This window comes from Maniola jurtina, chromosome 11 (assembly GCF_905333055.1).
Source record: "Maniola jurtina chromosome 11, ilManJurt1.1, whole genome shotgun sequence".
Classification (NCBI taxonomy): domain Eukaryota; kingdom Metazoa; phylum Arthropoda; class Insecta; order Lepidoptera; family Nymphalidae; genus Maniola; species Maniola jurtina.
This window is the reverse complement of record NC_060039.1, coordinates 14,121,126-14,137,405: the sequence shown is the minus strand read 5'-3', so window position 1 is coordinate 14,137,405 and position 16,280 is coordinate 14,121,126. Positions and strand designations below refer to the sequence as shown.

Here is a 16,280-nt window from a genome sequence, read left to right as displayed (position 1 = left end):
AAACTCACCCTAACAGCTGCCCATTGTTGAGTTGCTCGGGGAGAGGCTTGCCCTGGGAGAACATGACCTTGTCGCTGAGCTCGCCCCGGCTGCCGCGCCCTATCAGGGGCAGGTGGATCTGGGTGCCTTTCGACTCCATCTTCTGACCAGTCGTCATCGCCGCGTAACCATCTTGGTGAAATCCCTGCAACAAAGTAACATAAAATTAATATTTAGTACCGCAAAGCCTTACCCAAGACTAAGGTTTTCAATTAAGCGGAAACGTACGTTCGTGGATACTGACAGTTGGCCTCGTCCACGAACTAAAACTCGCTCAGCGCGCTATGGAATGAGCTATGTTGGGTATTATTCTCAGGGATAAAATCCGGAACGAGGAAATTCGCAGAAGAACAAAAGCGACCGACATAGCAAAGGATTAGCAAGCTGAAGTGGCAATGGGCAGATCATGTCTGTCGCATAACCGACGGCCGATGGGCAGACGTGTTCTGGAGTGGAGCAGCGTACCGGGTACCAGAGTGGGATGACTTTTAGCCCGCTGGAGCGATGACCTTAAGAAGGTGGCGGGGAGAGGGTGGATGAGGAAGGCAGAGGACCGTGTTTGGTGGCGCGCTCTTGGAAAGGCCTATGTCCAGCTGCAGTGGACGCATACAGGCTGATGGAATGGTCTTAGTGATATATCAGATATCTATTTGATTCTGAGTGTCGTTGTCCTTAATATACCTACTATACTATATATATTATCATCTCTATGGCTACCCTACGAAAAGAGAGAACATAAAAACTTTGAGTCTAGCTCAGCTCGTTTTATCTTTCTTTTATGGTTAATCAAGAAGCTTTCTTTCAACAAAACATTCTCATGAAATTCTATTTTGAGTTTATAGAGTATAGAGTAATGCATACCGTGTACAAGATGTTAGATCATGTCTGTAACATTCGGGCAAGCTAAGCTATTATGACCGATGCAATGTAGATGTACTAATAACAAAATATTTATGAACCCATAGCATGATACCCGTAGAAGATATTATTACGTTTAAAACTCCAATGTGACAAGCCTGCAAACAGCTGATCGCGGAAATAAACCCGTAATAAACTTCTGTGAGCTCGAAGAAACGTTTAACAAGTAGCTGAGACAACGAAAGAATGTATGGCACTAGGTAACTAATTGATACTAAACCTTTGATACCTCATTAAGTCATGTTTATAATTTATTATTAAACCTTGGATACCTCATTATTTATTTTGTCATATTTATAGTTTATTACTGAGTGACGAGTTTTCATAATTTCCAGCTACTATTTTTAACCCCCGACCCAAAAAGAGGGGAGTTATAAGTTTGACGTGTGTATCTGTGTATCTGTGTGTCTGTGTATCTGTGTATCTGTGTATCTGTGTATCTGTCTATGGCATCGTAGCGCCTAAACGAATGAAACGATTTTTTTGTTTGAAAGGTGGCTTGATCGAGAGTGTTCTTAGCTATAATCCAAAAAATTGGTTCAGCCGTTTAAGAGTTATCAGCTCTTTTCTAGTTTTCTTGTAGAAAAGAAGGTTAGATAACCGTTAGGTTCATAATATTATGTCAATTGACAAATGTCAAGCTATCAAGATGGACGTTGCGTAGATACATAATTATTTATTTGAAAATGATGTTTTAGAAAACTCAAATACTTTGTCGGGGGTGTTATAAATTTTTAATTTACACTTGTATTAAGTACCTTCTTACTTAGTAATTACTTTTTATTAATGTCAAAAACAATTGTCTTTTTCCGTGCCTTTATTATAAAGGCACTTTTGTCCGACAGCCGACGATGAGCGTGAAACGAATAATTGAGCTAAAAACTATATAGGAACGAGTGGGTGAGCAACGAGAAGCGATTGTGTAGTTATGTCTTTTTGTTTTGTAATAATAAAAACCGGCCAAGTAGAAGTCAGACTTGCGCACCCAGGGTTCCGTACTCGGGTATTTTTTCGACATTTAAACGATAAATCAAAAACTATTATGCATAAAAATAAATAAAAATCTGTTTTGGAATGTACAAGTAAAGCCCTTTCATATGATATCCCACATGGTATAGTTATCTTACTCTGAAAATTGAAAATACTATAATTATTTAATGACACATTTTAATTTTTTTTCTGTGCTGTAACTACAAATTCACGGTTTTCAGATTTTTTCTTTTACTTGTGCTTTAAGACCTATCTACCTGCCAAATTTCATGATTTTAGGTTAACGGGAAGTACCCTATAGGTTTTCTTGATAGACACGATGGACGTACGGACGAACAGACAGACAGACAGACGACAAAGTGATCCTATAAGGGTTCTGTTTTTCCTTTTGAGGTACGGAACCCTAAAAATTTGCATACACGAGTGCCTATAAGTAGGTAGGTACTTACTACATCGGTAATTATTATTTTATACGTCGCCTCGTGCCAACAATATCTATTATATCGAATTTTCATGTTATGAATTATATTATAGGGGTCGAAAAACCCAATTTATCAAAGGCTTTTGTGTAGGTCATAAAAAGAGATCGATATTCAATACCCTTTTGTCTGGTTTTCTGTGAAGTTTCGCATAGCAAAATGAATATTTAAATTACAGTTCTACGAAACGAACTTATAATGGCAGGTTTAATGAAAATGTTTAAGTATCAAATTTTCTTATAAGTATCTATACTATTTATCAAAATTCGAATTAGAAAAGAAAATGATTTAAAATTTAACAAGTGTAAAATAAAAATTTATAACACCCCCGACAAGTGAAGGTTACAGTAAGAACTAAAAAAGAGCTTGAAAAGGATTGTAGCTAAGAACACTCTCGATCAAGCCACCTTTCAAACAAAAAAATTTAAATTAAAATTGTTTCATTAGTTTAGGAGCTACGATGCCACAGACAGATACACAGATACACAAATACACACGTCAAACTTATAACACCCCTCTTTTTGGGTCGGGGGTTAAAAAACCCCCGACACAAAAACCTCTATAAGAAAACTAGAAAAGAGCTAATAACTTTCAATCGGCTGAACCGATTTTCTTCGATTATAGCTAAGAACACTCTCGATCAAGCCACCTTTCAAACAAAAAAACTAAATTAAAATCAGTCCATTCGTTTAGGAGCTACGATGCCACAGACAGATACACAGATACATAGATACACAGATACACACGTCCAACTTATAATACCCCTCTTTTTAACAATGGACTAACATTGATTTATTTGTATTCAATTTTCGAAGGGATCTCTATTTTTTTTTAATAAAATATAGCCTATATGTCACTCAGTAATAATATAGCTTTTGCCTGGTGAAAGAATTTTCAAAATCGGTTCAATAGTTCATAGATTACCCCCCTACACACAAACTTGCAAACTTTACCTCTTTATAATATTAGTATAGACTAACTAGCTAATGCCCGCGACTTTGATCGCGTGAATTTAGTTTATTAGAAATCCCGTGGGAATCCTTTGATTTCTCGGGATAAAAAGTAGCCTATGTATATCTCCAAGAAGCAATCCCTGTATCAATTAGACGATATCACCTGGATTTAGGTTTTTTTAAATCTCGTGGGAACTCTTTGATTTTCCGGAATGAAAAGCCATGTCGTTACCCACGGAATTTTAAAAAGCTATACCATGTGGTCGACGTCGCGGGCATCAACTAGTATTTTATAAGAACACAAAGTTAAAGGTTTAATAAATATCATGCCACAATCATACAAGTTAGAATACCTCGGACTCTACTTGATACCGGAATCAATGATAAGGTAAAGAATTCTCAAGTACAGACGAGTATTAAAAACATCACAAGGTTTAATAAAATCCAAACTAATATTATAAATGTGAAAGTGTGTCTGTCCGTCTGTCTATCTATCTGTCTGTCTGTCTGCTACCTTTTCACGGCCCAACAGATTAACTGATTCTGACGAAATTTGGTACAGGATTAGCTTATATCCCGGGGACGGACATAGGCTACTTTTTATCCCGGAAAATCAAAGAGTTCCCGCGGGTTTCAAAGACCAATCCTCTTAATCGATTTGTATAAAATTTGGTGCCGAAGTAGCTTGCGTCCGTGTAATCGAAATAGGCAACTTTTTATCTCGGAAAATCAAACAGTTCCCACGGGATCTATAAAAATCTAAATCCACGCGGACGAAGTCGCGGGCATCCTCTATTCAGATACAGAAATCTGAAACATTCATGGTAACATCCCTGGAAGTTTCTAGAGTAACGAAAGCCTCGACCTTGTTGTGTGGGTCTCGCTTACGTAAGACATGAAACCCGCCCCAGCGGAGTTAAGGCCTGGACCAACAATTCATGAGGCGGACCAACAAATTCCTGAAAGGCCGAAACATTGGCGGTTTCTCTGGTGCTGCAAATCATAGGCGGTGTAATCACTTAACATCAGGTGATCCGCCTCTCGTTTGCCGCTATTTTTATATTATACTACGTCTATGCAAAGATGATTACTTCGATGCAAAGTCACATTATTACAACTTCTCAAAACCGCTTTAGTTTCCTAGCAATAAGGCTGCCTTTGGTCCCTTTTGTATAGTTTCTTCTATATCTTGTATTGTTTTCCTATATATAATGCGTATACAATAAAGATTTCTAACAAGTGTAAATTAAAAATTTATAACACCCCCGACGATCCAAAGTATTTGAGTTTTCCAAAACATCATTTTCAAATAAATAATTATGTATTTAGGCAACATCCATCTTGACAGCTTGACATTTGTCTATTGACATAATATTATGAATCTAACGGTTATCTAACCTTCTTTTCTACAAGAAAACTAGAAAAGAGCTGATAACTCTTAAACGGCTGAACCAATTTTTTTAGATTATAGCTAAGAACACTCTCGATCAAGCCACCTTTCAAAGAAAAAAAAACTAAATTAAAATCGGTTCATTCGTTTAGGCGCTACGATGCCACAGACAGATACACAGATACACAGATACACAGATACACAGATACACAGATACACAGATACACAGACACACAGATACACAGATACACACGTCAAACTTATAACACCCCTCTTTTTGGGTCGGGGGTTAAAAAGAAACACGTTAGACAACTTTTCGTCGCGCGTCACTTCTGACCAGGCCCTTTGAGCTAGCGTTTGCGTGTATTTCCTATTCTATCTTTGGCCACGTTCTATTTTCAGCAGACTATCTTTTATGCAATCTTACCTTCCATCCATCCGTCTATCATACGTTTGAAATGGGTCGAAATAGCGTTTTTTGCGTAGAAATAATATCAAATAGGTTGAGGACGCGTGAAATAATCTGCCCTATTTCAATATGTCCTTTACAAAACAGATTCTTTAACGACACTCATTTTTAGGGTTCCGTACACAAAGGGTAAAAACGGTGCTCTATTAATGTCACTCTGCTGTCTGTCTGTCTGTCCGTCTGTCTGTCCGCGTGTCACAGGTCTCTAGCTCGTAGACTAAATCAGTCACATACCTGAAATTTTGGTATTCAGTGTACAACGTTGACTCAAAATCAAATATTGAATTAGAATTAAATTACTTTTTTCACCCCCGACCCAAAAAGAGGGGTGTTATAAGTTTGACGTGTGTATCTGTCTGTGGCATCGTAGCTCCTAAACTAATGAACCGATTTTAATTTAGTTTTTTTTTGTTTGAAAGGTGGCTTGATCGAGAGTGTTCTTAGCTATAATCCAAGAAAATCGGTTCAGCCGTTTGAAAGTTATCAGCTCTTTTCTAATTACCGTAACCTTCACTTGTCGGGGGTGTTATGAATTTTTAATTTACACTTGTTGTTTTTAACAGATTTGTGTGGATTTTATAGATCCATTTGAATACTATTTTTTTAAAGGTAAAAACAATTTTTTAAGTAAAGCGTTTGTGATTTGTGAGCTGCATTGTGAAGTAAGAAAGAAGGAAAGAAAGAAAGACTGGGATCGCTCGCTCAGCGCAACAACTCACTTGACATAAAAAGCAAATTGAAAAGAGCCATCAAACATCAAGTACCTACGAAGTAGTATAAAGTAGTGAGTGTTCTTGTATTGAACATCGCAAGAACGACAAGTTTCATTCTAAAAAGAAAAGTTTCTGCTTCTTTATTTTTCTGGAAAAGAGATTCTATTTGAAGACTAGGACTAAAGATTTATAAGATTTAAGCACCTAAGTTGGCTTAGCTAAAAATAAGTGAGTTAATCTTTAAACAACCCCTTCCCTTTGGTCGTAGTTGGGTAAAAATAGGAGTGCATAGCCACCTTCTAGGCGCACGCACTGGACTTGACTGCAATCACTCCAAATAGTAAGGAGGTACCTTACTATTTGGAGTGATTGCAGTCAAGTCCAAGCCTAGGTTTAAAAAAAACCGATTTAGCAGCAAAACAACTTTCACACTGTACCTACGTATAGTACGCGACAAGCCGAGATGGCAAACGGGGTATAAGGCGGGAGGACGCCTCTCACACCCGCATACCATCTGCACTATCCCGCATTGGGTTACCGCGAAGGCTGTGCGGGTATCCCCGCCCCGATTGCCATCTCGACCAGTCGTGTACTATACATAGAATACCGGTCCTGCAAAGGACTGCGGATCGCCTTATGCTTTGAGGCTACCAAGTAAATAAATGATGAGTCAGCATGACTAAAGATACCGTTGGAGTCAACAACCCGCCTGGCTTAATTATTACGGAAGTGCAAACTAATTTCGCGCACAAGTGTTATGTAGGTAAACCTAACAAAACCACGCTTATTAATATGAGTATGATAATTAATCTAACTCAAAACAATGTACCCATAAGACTTGATTTTGAAACTCTCATATTATGGAGTATGCTCACACCCTTGAGCCGGAGCACCCCAGTACCAACTCCTTCCATTTGATCGGATGTAAAGGACTTGTGGACGATCCCAAACTAATTGTTCCGTTGGAAAGCCTGGAGCACCGCAGAGATGTAAGCTCTCTTTTGGTGTTCTATCGCCTTTACCATGGGGAGTGCTCTGAATAGCTATTTGATCTCATTCCACCCTCCTTTTTCTACATCGCACCGCATATCACCGCAAGCAATTTCATCCTCACCACCTAGGTGCCTGGTGTACTTCGACCGCCCGCTGTGTTAGATCCTTTTTTCCACGCACATGCAAACTGTGGAATCATCTCCTATCGGCGGTGTTCCCGTTAGATTACAACATATTCAAGGGCGTGGGCGGTTCCTCTGGTGCTGCAAATGTTCATGGGTAGCAGTTATCACTTCAGGTGAACCACCTGCTCGTTTGCTTGCAATCTTTTATCAAAAAAAATTATCTTGCCCAAGGAGTAGCATCGTCATCATTATCATCATCAAATGATAGACGTTCATTGCTGGACATAGGCCCCTTGTAAGGAATTCCACACGGTGTTGCGCCGCCTGAATCCAGCGGCTCCCTGCGACTCGTTTGGTGTCGTCTGTCCAGTGGGGATCTTCCAACTTTGCGCTTTCGAGTGACAGGTCGCCATTTTAGCACCTTAAGGGATTTAGGACCCCAACGTCTAGCGGTTTTTCAAATTATGAGTCCTGCACATTGCCACTTCAGCTTCACAACCCGCTGAGCTTTGGCGGTTACTCTGGTTCTCCTTCATTTCTGATTTGATCACGTAGGGACACTCCAAGCATAGCTCTCTCCATCACCCACTGAGTGACTCTGGGCTTTCTTTCTTCTTTTCGGGCTTTTTTTATGAGGCCCATAGTTAGCGATCATGTCTCGGATCCAAATGCTACTGTGATCACTTCATCGTAAATACAGAGCCAATAGTAAACAATTAGACACTTATTATTATTTATCTCCACAGCTAATGTTTCAATATTGAATAAAACATTTTCTATCATGATAATTATTATACTAGTCAAACAGTCCTTTTGTTTACATCTGTAATTGTATGTATTATTTATGTCGCTTCTTAGCACAGGTAGGTACATAGTGTTTATTCAAAAAAATAATGCTGGACAAAGAGCCAGCGCGTACCAGACCTTCGTTATTTTATAAAAGCTGAAAGTTTCTCTGCGTATTGTTGCATTGCCAGATATTTTGACGTAAGATTTTTTACACCTTTTTAACCTATTATTATAACCTCCTAAAGCACCATGATCTAAACTTCATAGTCGTTGATCGTTCCTCCCTGTGTTGGGCACAATACACAGAGAAACTTTCAGCATTTATAAAATAACGAAGGTCTGGCACGCACTGGCTCTTTCTCTATGCCTCCCCATCGGTTAAAGAGATTTTTTTTTAAATTTAAGTAATTGAGATGATGATGAATTAATATAAGGATGAATTATTAAAATATTTTACCTTTATTAGAGTACCGCTTAAATTAGCAAACATCACAAATCGACACAACCACTTGATGTCCAAATATAATCAGCACTGATTTTCATCAATGATATTCAAATAATAATTATCCCTCTTATCAACTGCTTACGTATACAATATTCCATGATACTTTGCACCCAAAGAATTTAGAATAGGTATATCGAATGACATGTGGCCTAGTTGTGAAAACTCAAATCAATCGATTGAGCGTTAATCGGTTGACGGAGCGTTGAAGTCGGTAAGTGGACTTTGGAGGACCGAAATAAGCCTTATCGATTCTATTACCTATCCGGAGAGAACGATAAATGATAATCCATCGGTCTCGGTTTTTATTAGTTGGCATTTCTATTACACAATTTTGAGTTCCGTGGCGCTTTCGTAAACTTGATACTTAGCAACCGAAATTAAATCTGAAGATAAAATACACTTTGATTATTCTGTCCTTAACCGGCATGAGACCTTGTCTATGATAATAAATATAATTAGACCTTAGTTATTTTATAAATTCTGAAGATAAAATTAAGGGCGCAAATATATCGGATATCAGATAATATACCGGTCTCCTTAAACAAGATAAAATTATGTATAGGTACACTTTGATTATTCTCTGTAGTTAGGGCCTGTTTCACAATCTCCAGTTAAACTTTATCTAAAGGATTTTTTGACAAATTCCCAATGTAAAAACTGTCATAACGTCGTTAGATAAATAATAATTAACCAATATAACTTAAACAATATATTGGAGATAGTAAACTTTAACCCTTAAACTTTTTCCACCTAAGCGGAGCGGAGAGGAGACGTGTGTTCAATAGACCAATCAGATTTTAAAAAAAAGATGTTCTGATGTTTTTATCTCTCAAAAGAATCTCATTGGTTGACTGAACACATCTCCAGGCCTAAGGGTGCGTTTCCACTGACGTGGAGCTGGGCGGAGTGGAGTGGAGCGGACCGTGATTTGAGCCCAATCACTCCAAATCTTTCTCTACTCAGCGTCAGTGGAGACGCAGCCTAACAAGAGTCCGTCTGTAGTTATATCAGACTATATTCGATACTACTATCCTACCCAGATCATTATCTAGATTTATTTCGTTCTAGTTCCGCTTAAATCTGTATGAGCCAAACGAAACTAAACTAGGTTAAGTCGTTGCTTCGAACACGCAAACCGTGTCTGAATTTGTTATTTTGTACATTCTTAGTATCATTTGAAACAGTTTCAGCATGACCGGTATTGTATCCTTGACATAATATCTACCTACTTATTTGCTATTTTATATCTCTCAATGAACAGTCCAGATACAAGCCTCGAGGTAGTTATTTGCACTTAGCACTTAGCGGGAGCCCCAGGGAGAGGGTGCGTCCTGCGGAGCGGCCAGCGTGTCGTACAAGCTCTTTACAAGAAAAAAAAATAGATAAAAAAAACCATTACGCACTAAACGGATCTAACCGCGAAATTAAAATTTAATTTGATTTTTCGCAATGTAGGCTTATGGCATTCTAATTCCGCTAATGGCAGTATCATCTTCACAGGATTACATAAAAATCTTTACTTGAAAGTGTTCAGTATGCAATATTATGCCATGTATAAAATGTAATTGAAGTTCCGCGCATTGTTGGAGCGAGCTGCAGGTCAAATCCACACTCTTTTATATCATTTACATAATCTTCAATTGGCTCCGACAAACCAACAAACCAACACACACTTTCGCATTTATAATATGGGTAGTGATATCTGTTGACTGTCCTTTAACAAGTAACACGGACGTTGTCCTATAATCCCAATAATTTTCATATCACGTTACATTGTCATTATCACCTAATTAAGTAATCTTCATCCAAGATTCGGATGTGCGGTCGCAGTTACTAGGTAGCATATCAGATAGGTAGTGGTTATGCGTAAGCCGTTCATTAGTATCGTTAATTATGAATAAATCAACATATTGAAATAATTCTACTTAAAGTTTCTTTTAGCTAGTATTTTCAGAGATGTAAGTAACCGGTTTATACAAGCTGATATTAATAATAGTAGGTACAATACAGTACGCAAACCTTTATACATATCTTATTTATTAAAAGCGATTAAACAAACGAAACCAATTGTTCCATTCCCAGTTTACATAATGCAGCCTGGTACATAATAACACGCGTTGAAGCCACTTGACTAACAAAAATAAGCTTTATTATGTACAGTATAAAGATCACAATACAATGTAAAGTGAATTGAAACTGAGTTGAAAAACAACAATGCAAAAAGAACCTTATTGTTAAAAGTGTAACGTTGATAACACAATGAGATTTTCTTTAATGAAAACATGGATCGATACAGTCTGCACCCAGCCAGAGGTACGCATTTTATTTCCAGTCTAAATGAAAGTATTTTCATTGTTATTGAATCTTCTAATGGAATAGTTGATAAAGTTCGTAAAAGGGTACGAACTCTTCTTCGAAGTATTTTCGCGGTACTTAACTATGGTCTCTACTATTACAGTGAACCAATCTTATGGGAGCGAAAAAAAACTTCCGCAAGCGAAATTAGTTTAAGTACTTAAATAATAGAAATAGAAACAAAAAGATTCAAATAAAAGTGCTTTTGAATTGCCAATTGAATCTCAGTAGTTAAGAATACAATTCTTATCGAGAAGAATTAACAAGAAATGTAATGAAAACAAGTAGGTATTATTGTAAAACGTGTAGAGTAGACTGTCATGTAAATAAAGTGTTTATGCAAATTTTTTTGTCTGAGTTGGAGAAGAATTCTATAATTCTTGGTTAGTTACACGCAAAGAGAGCTTACATCTCTGTGGTGCTCCAGGCTTTCCAACGAGCCGGTTAGTTTGGGATCGTCCCCAAAAGTCGAACAGCGTGCTTTTGGATCCGAACTCATCGAAGGAGTTGGTACTGGGGTGCTCTGGGCTCTGACTCAAAGGTGTGAATTACAGTACACCAATAATATTATAGACAAGGAGCCTGTGTTCGGGCGCGAAGTACCGCTTTGCTCTGTTTAGTACCCCAAGCTTACGGAGGCTAATAAAATTTGGGTTTACTTTCCAAATGATCCCGAAATTGGACTTCGCTTGATATGTGGACTCCAAGAATCCCAATGCTGTTGGAAGGAGTGAGGAGAGCGCTCTAAAAGAGACTTGAATAAGCTCCAACATTTAAATAATCACTGATCAGCCTTCTAAACTGTTTAAGATTTCCTATTGATAGTTGAACGCTGCCATAAATGTATGGACAGGAAGATGTCCAAAGGTCTAATCAAAACGGACGCACTTGTAATAACTAATAAGTAATAACGTAGATAGAACGTAGGCTATAATTAGGTGTGTGAGTATGAGGAATGTATTTGATAGGTAGTGAGTAGTGACTAGTGAGTAGTGATCCTGACAGTTGGCCTTATCCACAAACTAAAAGTCGCTCAGCACGCTGTGGAGCGAGCTATGTTGGGTATTAATCTCAGGGATAAAATCCGGAACGAGGAAATTCGCAGAAGAACAAACGCGACCGACATAGCTCAAAGGATTAACAAGGTGAAGTGGCAATAGGCAGGTCATGTCTGTCGCAGAATTGACGGCCGATGGGGCAGACGTGTTCTGGAGTGGAGACCGCGTACCGATAAGCGCACTGTGGGATGACCTCCTGCCCGCTGGACCGATGACCTGAAGAAGGTGGCGGGGAGCGGGTGGATGAGGAAGGCGGAGGACCGTGTTTGGTGGCGCGCTCTTGGAAAGGCTTATGTCCAGCAGTGGACGCATACAGGCTGATGGATGGATGGATGGATAAGTTAGGAAATTCCTACGGTCTATTTTATTTTTACAATTGCCAAGAACGATTGTGTTTTTTAATGACTGGAACATGTTTGTATAAGGATCGGTTGCTTAACAACAAGAAATTCCTTAGTAAATTGGATAATCACGTGGTAAAAAATTAGCGAAAGCAATTTGCGGTGAATATTTCAACTCTCTAAGCACCTACCTTTTACGGTTCATGATATACAGCCTGGTGACAGACAGATGGACAGACAGACGGATGGACAGCGGAGGTTATTAATGGGGTCCCGTTGGCATCTTTCGAGTACAGAACCCTAAAAAGCTTTTACTCTACTAAAGTTTTTTACTTCATCTTGTCATACTTAGGTATAGGGTTGTATAGGTATGTTGTATAAGAGTCATTATTGAGCCCAGCGGCCATTTAGCTGGGTCAAATGATTGCGTTGCTGTAGATATAATTAATGTTGACTAAACAAAATTATAAGCACTTCGGTAGTCATTTTGGCAACTATTCCGATCGGTGGTCCTTGATGATGGGTTTTTAGAGCAGCCATACGCGGTCTAGGTATTCGGCCAGTCGATCATTGGAAAACATGTTTGGACTGATCGAGCAGTCTTTGTCAACTGCTACTGCTCCGTTGACAACTGCTGCAACTGCAACAAGACAAATTCCCACGGGAATAATAAAAACTCAAGGAAAATCTACGCGGGACAAGTCGCGGGCATCAACTAGTTAAAAACCTTAACCACCATAATCCAACACATAGATAAATATATTATGTCTGACTATTCTGTAACTATGTCACAGCCATTTTATTGAGGTCATGTAGGTAATTACTAATTACTATCATCCGGTAAAGTCGTTTATTGTAGGCGCTATGTAGCATACCAGATACCTAGGTATACGAGTCAAATATACGTAACACTTAATTAGGTACAATTTATGATCCTTTTATCTCTAATAACCAAATCACGCATTCCTATCAGCCTTGATTAGGACGGTAGCCGAATCGTAATTGATAAAACATAATCTCTTATCTACTTAAAGCGTGTTTGATAAACAATTCCACATGATAATTATTGAGGTACTAGTATGTACTAGGTACCAAATAGTTAGTGCAATAGATTCTTTCGTTGTCTTTGCTACTTGACGAACGTTCAAACGGTCCTTTGAGTTCACAGAAGTTTTTTAAGAGTTCATTTCCTCGATCAACTGTTTACAGAGTTGTTACATTGGAGTTTCATATACAAGTCCTCATATCTCTCACGTGTATCACGCTATAAGGCTTTTTTGGTACTTCTAAATATCAGTTCTTACCTAAGCTTGCCGGGACGAATTTATTTATTATTTATTTATTTATTTAATTAGAACGGACCTTTTAAGTCCAATTACACTAATTAAATTACACAATAAAAATAAATTTGTTAAGTCAATAATCTAATATGTCAACTACAAATTCTCGCAAAAGTGCAGGATCTGACCTATGAGGTCAGCCCATTTGTCAGCAAATATGTCACAGCGAGGGGACTCCTTCAGCAGCGCGTTCAGCGCCGCCAAAGTGCGCGGTATGGGAGACCTGGCGCGCGCTACCGTGCGATTAAACAAATAAATAAATAAAAATAAATAAATATAAAAATAATAAGTAAATAAAATAAATGAATGAAATTAATTAATTACATATAGGGCATCATGTGCCACTCATGAGAAGATAAGACTCTGCCACCGGTTCGGAATGCGGATGTTACGGACATTCTACAAACACCATTGCTCGTACAAAATGTACCTATCTAATAGTTTGTCCGTTTGTCCGTATTAATTCGTGCGATCAACATGTAATCCTACGGAATAGATTAAAATGATACTCATCTGTAATGATACTAATTAATTATATTATGTATGTATATTGTATAATGAAAGGTATTTTAAATAGGGTGATTAACTGGGCATTATTAATAAGGACCGGCCATGATTAATAATGCCCAAGAGCGATGGGCAAAGTGATTAATTTATCACTTAGACTGGCCATTATTAATAATGCCCGACGGCCCGTGGTCCATGTAATAAGTCAGTGTTTGAGATAGCTTGAATTTATCACTTGGACCGAGCAATATGATGAATACAGACCGGCCATTATTAATAGTGCCCGGATTTATCGAATTGCCCGTAACAATAATTATTTTTTTCCTGTGTATTTATGTATGCAATAAAGTTTTGTAAATAAAAGTTGATAAAGGTCACAGACACGGCGTTTCGTAAACAAAACACAGTTTATCTTAGATAAAGTGCTCTGTATCAGATATTGCAGACTCGGTAAGTACACTAGGTACCTACTCAGTTCATTTTTGTCTTGGCTTAGGAGCATCCTCGTTTCTTTACATTGTTAGTATCATAGACTGCCGCGAATTAGTCCAAGTATCATTGAACTTATTTTTTTTGTATCAAGATTCAATTACTTTTATACATGGCATAATGAAGATGGTTATTCACTCTTCACTTGGAAGGAAAATGCTTCAAAGTCACTGATATGGACATGTACAAGTACGCTAGATAAGGAGTGTGTATTAGTAGAGGTCAGTATGGAACAAGGAGCTGGTTTTATTAAGGAACCCTAAAAAAAGAAATGAAAGATGAATTGTTATCATACTAAATTATTAGCTTGATTCCCATAACAATGAATACTCGGAAGACACACGTAGGTATAAGTAGTAGGCCTTTAGGGTTGCCTCTAATTATTATGTATTAGAGTTTGACTTTCGTTGTTGGTTCCGTTTTCCGAAGAAAAAATCTCATGACTGTCCCGGCTTACTACTGAATACATATAATACGGTGACATCCACACTTAATCAGCGTGGTGAATTTTTGCTTAGTTACCCTTCTTATTCTAAAAGGAGCCCCTTGCTCAAGAGTAGGTAGTTAATGATGATAATAATCGTATCAACATTTTTTTACACAACTGCTAATTCCACAACAACCCCTTCATGGACATTCCAATATCGTCTCTACCTTGTTTCATAGAGTTTCATAGTGACAGCTGTCTGTTACTATGAGCAAAAGCAGTAAGCCGCAGCTCTATATCTGTATACACTACGTCAGTTATTTCTTTTACAATTTAAAACTCTATTCGAATTGGATAAGGTTGATAATCAAACATCCGCAGAAAAGTGATCACCGCGTTTATAGTTCTACAGCCTGATTCATAGGCTGTTACTTTTTCTTTTACACAACTAGATGTCCCCGTTATTTAATCATTCTAGTTTTAGGTTTTTTTAAAATCATGATAACTCTTTAATTTGCCGGGATGAAAAGTAGCCATGTCCATGTCTGGGTTACTGGCTATCTCTGTAACAAACGTCAAAATCGGTTAAACGAATGGGTCATGAACGAGTAACAGACAGTCACACTTTCCCGTAACATTAATTAATATGGATTGACAACCCTATCCCAAATTAAGTAAGTCTGATAGTTGGATTGAGGTCGTATGAATTAATCGGCCTGGATGACGTCATTCGCGTCACAAAGAAGACGGATCGATACAATTTACACCTTTTTGTGTTATATTAGGTATTTTAAGTAGGCACGATTACTTGGTAATGAGGAGGCCTCAAGGCCTAATTAATCTAATTAATATACGTCAATCTAATTACTTATGATTATTTATTTGGACGCACCATTGCGTTTATATTTCAAAGGCCGATTCACACCAAGTTGTATTCCCACATCCATTCGACCGTCAAGCGATATTATTATTTTCGACGATTTCTCTGGCGCAGTGGTAAAAGCGCTGTGGTCTTATTAGTGGGAGGTCCCGAGTTCGATTCCCGGCAGGGGTTTGGAATTTTATAGTTTCTACATTTCTGGTCTGGCCTAGTCGGAGGCTTCGGTAGTGGCTAGTTACCACCCTACCGGCAAAGCCGTGCCGCCAAGCGATTTAGTGTCCCAGTACAATTCCGTAGAAACCAAAATCTCATTGTAAAAAACTGTTTCTGCAAATAAAGAATCTTGAAAATCTTGAAAGGGGTAGGTAGAGGTAGGTCGTCCAATCGAAGTTTTTTTAAATGTAAGGCAGTTTTTCTTTTTCTCTATCTATTTCTCTAATCTATTTATTTGAAATGAATTGAAATAATTTATGTACTGATTTGGTTTCTACATGGATCGTACCGGAACGCTAACTCGCTA

At 38.1% G+C, this 16,280-nt stretch overlaps 1 protein-coding gene across 1 annotated transcript in view; it reads right to left on the bottom strand.

Moving 5' to 3' along the window:
• The window catches only part of LOC123869843 (ATP-binding cassette subfamily G member 4), a 46,332-nt gene that overhangs the window by 20,150 nt on the left and 9,902 nt on the right, over positions 1 to 16,280 (bottom strand). The window contains exon 2 of the mRNA XM_045912903.1: positions 9 to 184. Within this exon, the coding sequence (XP_045768859.1) occupies positions 9 to 157 (149 nt within the window). The 5' untranslated portion in view covers positions 158 to 184. The remainder of the gene's footprint in view (positions 1 to 8; positions 185 to 16,280) is intronic.